At 35.7% G+C, this 5,385-nt stretch overlaps 1 protein-coding gene across 1 annotated transcript; it reads right to left on the bottom strand.

Moving 5' to 3' along the window:
• Nucleotides 1-4,260: 4,260 nt before the first annotated feature.
• Nucleotides 4,261-5,166, bottom strand: LOC149241859 (uncharacterized). Its single transcript, XM_089370682.1, has 3 exons — nt 4,897-5,166; nt 4,452-4,568; nt 4,261-4,358 (listed from the first exon to the last, which is right to left on the bottom strand). Exons 1-2 carry the CDS (start codon nt 5,164-5,166, stop codon nt 4,473-4,475), a joined length of 366 nt encoding a protein of 121 aa, XP_089226808.1. The 3' UTR covers nt 4,261-4,358; nt 4,452-4,472.
• Between the last annotated feature and the right edge of the window lie 219 nt (nt 5,167-5,385).

Here is a 5,385-nt window from a genome sequence, read left to right as displayed (position 1 = left end):
TGTTAGGACACTATATAACGCATGGACAGTTGCCAACATAAAGATGAAGTAGTGGAGTTGGTTCATGCCAGTGAGGGAGACCAGAGGATAGTTACCCTTGAATCAAGAGGGAATGAATAATTATCAAACTATCATAAATATCTTGAATCATATCAAATGGACTAACACGATCTAAGTAACATCTAATAGCATTGGGAAATTCGAATACGCAACATAGAGTTTGGTGTCCACCTCGGAACAATGATCGATAGCAGGAGCCATTGATTATTCCTCTCGACATGGAAGCATACTATAAGCCATTCCTTTCAGTATACAAAACTTAGAAATGGGCTTTCAGTAGAAATGAGATGAATCCCATAAGCATCAGTTCTGCAATCCAAGAAAGACCATTTAAAATGTATTATGTCAGCCGATGTCATGTGATGCAATCTCATTCTAAAATTCTGAGAGTTGCTAAAAGATAGACTTGCTACAACGATCTGAATACTTCTTATGAACAACTCTCATCTTATTTCCTCCCGTATTTAGGTGAAAATCAACCATGAAATACGCATATTCCCTGGAACAATGCAGATAAATGTTATTACCTCAATGTACAGAGTTAACAAAATGTGTGTACGCCTCCAGATGCTTAGTATGTGCATTAGTATTAGATAAAGATTCAATTCAGACAGGGTGTTAGTAGCTGAGTTCCAACATATAGTTGATCAAGACACAATGTTATGGCCATAGCTGATCAACAATGCTTGCGTGTAATTGATGAAGAAATCTAAAATGTCTAGGAGTAGGATTTCTTTAGAAGGGTAAAATCACTAAAAGCATGATGCTTTAAAAATTTTAAGGCTTACTTCAGGTCTGGTTCATAGTAGCCTGTATGAAGGGAAAGTGTTTTGTTCCAACAAGGATCCTTCCTCAAAGTGCATCGAGTAGTGTAGACAGCAGCAGCAGCAAGCATTGATGGACTGTAGATAGTCCATGCACTTTATGGACATATCTTGCCATGCCAACCACTTAATGTCCAAGAGGCTTATAAAGGGATAAGAGGAAAAAAGAGGAAACATGCATATTCAACAATAAAATAATAGAACGAACGAGAAGTGAAACACAGCCAAACCACATAGCCTCCAATTCAAATATAAGTAGACAATACTCGCATCCATTGTATGATTGCAAACAACATAAATGTTTTCATGTCATTGTCAATAAAATTGAATGTAGGCTAAGAGCATCATGCTTTGAATTCCCTGAGACTCTAACCAAATATTTTTGTTGAATTTACAATTTCTTTCATCCAATTTACAATTTCTTTCATCCATTAGGACATTAGAAAATGGTGGAATAAGAACACAGGACATACTATTCATGTTCTTGAATATAACTTTAACACCATGTATAATCATAATTCCACAGGGCTTGGTAAGCAATAAGAAGCACTATTTCTATACAGTTAAAAAGTGGCCATCAAAAGATTTGACACAAGTTAGCAAGACTGATGGTCCCAATGCACAATTATTTTGCCAAATCAGGAAATACACATCTATGGGGATGCACACTACTGCAAATCTATAAATATTTACATTAATCTAGGTGGAAAGAGCAATTCTCCTAGTTAAGCAGATATCTAACTCTCGAAATTCTTCTCCGGCATCTCCGTCACTGTCTTTAAAATTTGAGAATTGTCGTCAGTAATACTTCCTTGTGTCCAACGTTTTAACATATCCAAGGCTACTTTTGGCTGATCCATTGGGACCATATGACCTGCATCATGAACCTGGTGCAGCAAAATAGAAGATTCTGTAAGGAAGAAATTATCTACTTGTACAACGAAATCAAAGATGATCATCGAGTGCCTTTTACCTTGAGAAAACTGAGTGGTCCATAACTGGTTATTAAACCTGCTTCCTTATCGTCTACAAGGAAGGATTTTGTAGGTGCCTTCTTGAAATTCTCACTTCCAGACCAATCCATGGAATTCACCCATCTTGAATTGCCTGAAAGACACATAATTTGAACAATTAACTTTTCAATTTTGAAGATTAGACTGACAAGCCTGAAAAACACAATTGCAAATAAGTTAATAACAGACTTAACACCTAAATCATAAAGTCACTATCCAAAACAAAAACAATATGTTATATGTATACAGTATCATTACCTAACCAATTGCAAATGAGATCATATTCTCCTGCATAAACTAGAAACTTAACACCATCCTTCAAGAGTGTTGGAATGCCAACTTCCATATTCCGCATCGAGTCAGTAAGCATAGCTTCATACACCAAGGGGCTACAGGAGACAAATTTTCGGCTGCCAACCCCCAAGGCATCCCTAACGGAACCCTGGTTTAAGTAATTCTCCATATTTGAAAAATCACAGCACAGGCCACCATTGCACTCCTTCCGAACATCATAGTACTGCAAAATATAAAACAAAATAATGAAAACTAATATCGTAAGATATACAAAACAATGATGACAAACTACATTTTAAGATACAAAATGCTGATAAAATAAACATAATGTCTGGTTGTCCAGTATTTAGAATTTAATTCATACATTGATATTCCCAGCTGATGCCATAATGGAATTGAAAATTGAGGTGCACACCAAGTATGATGCAAAGCATGTGACGGTCCCTTCGGTACCTGGCAAGTTATCACACCGGCTATAATGAGAACCTACATTAAGAACCTTCAATAAAGGATCCAGCATAACATCAGCTGTAACCGGTTACTTAAAACACTTCACAAATGGTAACTAAGGATCATAAAGCAAACAACATTTAGCCATCAAGGTTCTCGCAATTTGAAACATAGTAACAAGATTTCAATATGAACAAATACAAATCTAGTTCAGTAAACAAAGTATACATCTCATAAATATGAAAATATGCATTTTGTTCCAAATTTTAATAGGATTTCAGTCCCATGAAAAATTATTCCTTGAAATTTGATGACTAGTTTATATTTATAGGTGTCTATTTCTGAGATTTTTGGGCTATTTTTTATGGATTAAAGGTCTACAAGTATCAAATACATGAGATATATTATCGAAAATGATAAAAAGTGGACCATACTACAAAATGTTTGCAAAAACACACATTAAACAAGAATGAACTAACTAGAGGAGGGAAAAGCATCACCTATGCACAATATTTTGAGATCCAGATAAACCTTCACTACTGTTATGGAAAATGCTTGCACAAACAACTTAAAAAATACATTGAATATTTCAAAAACCACATCAAAAAACAAGCCTTCCATAGTAGATAAGTGTTCAAAGCCCTTAACACAAATTTTATGGATTGTACTTGCTCATTATGTACTGAAGCAAACACAGTTCAACCAAGAAGAATGCTAGATTTTCCATCTGAATAATAGATAGTACGACTTGTCAGTACAGCAGGGTATTATTAGGAATACAATAAAGAAAAGTAATTTAAAACATGAATGCTAGATTTTATGAGGCATTTTCGAAAGTAGATTTGATCAATGCCACACAGGCTGCTTTCAACAATATAAAAAGTGGTGTCATTCAAAACTTTACCACTTTGTTGGAATCAGCTGCCTTTAGAAACCTGAGGAGGAATACATATGGCCGAGTGGGAACTGTAAGCTTGAAGTTCAATTGCTTTAAACTCCTGCGAAGAGTTATTATCAATTGATCAGTCAATCTAAATGTTTGGAGACTATGTTGCAATCAATGACAAAGAATTATCAGTTAGAGCTAATTACCATGGCCACTATCTGTTCTGACGTGCATTCATTTGGGAAGATGCGGATGAAGTCATTGACCTGTAGCCAAGTATAAACCAGCTCTTATCAATATTGTGTTACCTATTATAATATAATTTTTGTGCTGATTCCAGCATAAAGCGTAATCTTCTGTAGGAGTAGATATTGTTGATGTATGTACTTTTATACTGCCAACAAAGTGTTCTTTTAATTAGATATATACACATCCTTTCTTACAGATGTCAGCAAGTCATCCTACCTATGGAGGACAGACTTCTTCATATTTGCTAGCTATAAACATTGCAGTGATAGCAAGTAATGGCAAATTATTCCTTGCAATGCTCTGAATAGAAAGGTATCTGTCAATGATGTTCACAGTGAGATACAACGTCTTTGGCATTAATTCCAATTCCAAATGCACCTGAAAATTTTAAGATTTTGATGTCAGCCCTAAGAGATAGGCCATATAAATCTCTTTTAGATCTAATTTTGATAGCAAATGGACCTTGGAACTAGCATAGGAACAAAGTTGTACCTCCACCAACCAATTAATCACGACTGCCCTCATCTTTGCGTTGATTTTAACCTGGTTTCTCATATAATCTGGAGGTACGCAACTCACGTCCTGGGCATACATGAATGCCAAATTTTAGTTAAGGAAAATAAAACTTTACCTTCACCCTAACAAGAAACTGCAATCTTTGACAGAGAAACATACCTCAATTGTCCTGTAGAATTTTTATATATCTTCAACGTATTCAACAACTGCCAATTGGTTTTCAATGTTTCCATCATCAATGCTAGGAAGCACCTGATGGGAATCCCTGAATGCATCCTGAAATACATTCATCAAGATTATTAATCATTTTCAGCCGACTTACATCATAAATAAACACAACACTAACTTGAGGCTATCAAGATAACTAATCATTTTCATCCAACTTACAACATGACTAAAGACAAAGCTATCTTAAGGTTATAAAACTTGCTAGTAATTTGGAGTGGACATGGATACTCTTTGGTTTGTGTATATTTGTTGAACAAGAACAAGAAAAGTATAGGAGAGTGACACAGACCTCACTTTGAGATGTTAGCATTGCAGTCTTTGGTTTGTGTATATTTGTTGAACAAGAACAAGAAAAGTATAAGAGAGTGACACAGACCTCACTTTGAGATGTTAGCATTGCAGTCAATGATGGTGCAGTGTGTTTCCTGGCTTTCAGTTGGCTAGGTCTTTCTAATCCCCCTTCTTGTGCACTTGAGTCGATGTTATCACTAATACAAATGACAACGTCATTGCTGGTGGTGCAACTGTCATCATTGGGTAAGTTGGCAAGGCATAAAAACGCAACATAGCCATGACATGGATCCGAATACTTCTCATGAACATATATCAGCTCATTTCTTCCTGCAGTTAAGTGGAAGTCAACCATTAAGTTTGCACATTCCCTGGAACAAGAAAATCAAATTTTTTTCCTTAACAACGCACAGGGTTAACTAAATGTGCACACACCCCAGACAGTTTGATGTGCACATTTGTCAATCTTTCCCATATGTAGAATTAGATACAATTTCATACAGGTTGCCAGTAAATTAGTGTTGTAGCAGGTCCACTAGGTTTTGGATATATAATCTACAGATTGCGTAATTCA

Source organism: Pinus tabuliformis, chromosome 8 (assembly GCF_031772625.1).
Source record: "Pinus tabuliformis cultivar Carrire ecotype Pingquan chromosome 8, CPIR1, whole genome shotgun sequence".
NCBI classification, from domain to species: Eukaryota; Viridiplantae; Streptophyta; class Pinopsida; order Pinales; family Pinaceae; genus Pinus; species Pinus tabuliformis.
This window is presented reverse-complemented; position numbering and strand designations above follow the sequence as displayed.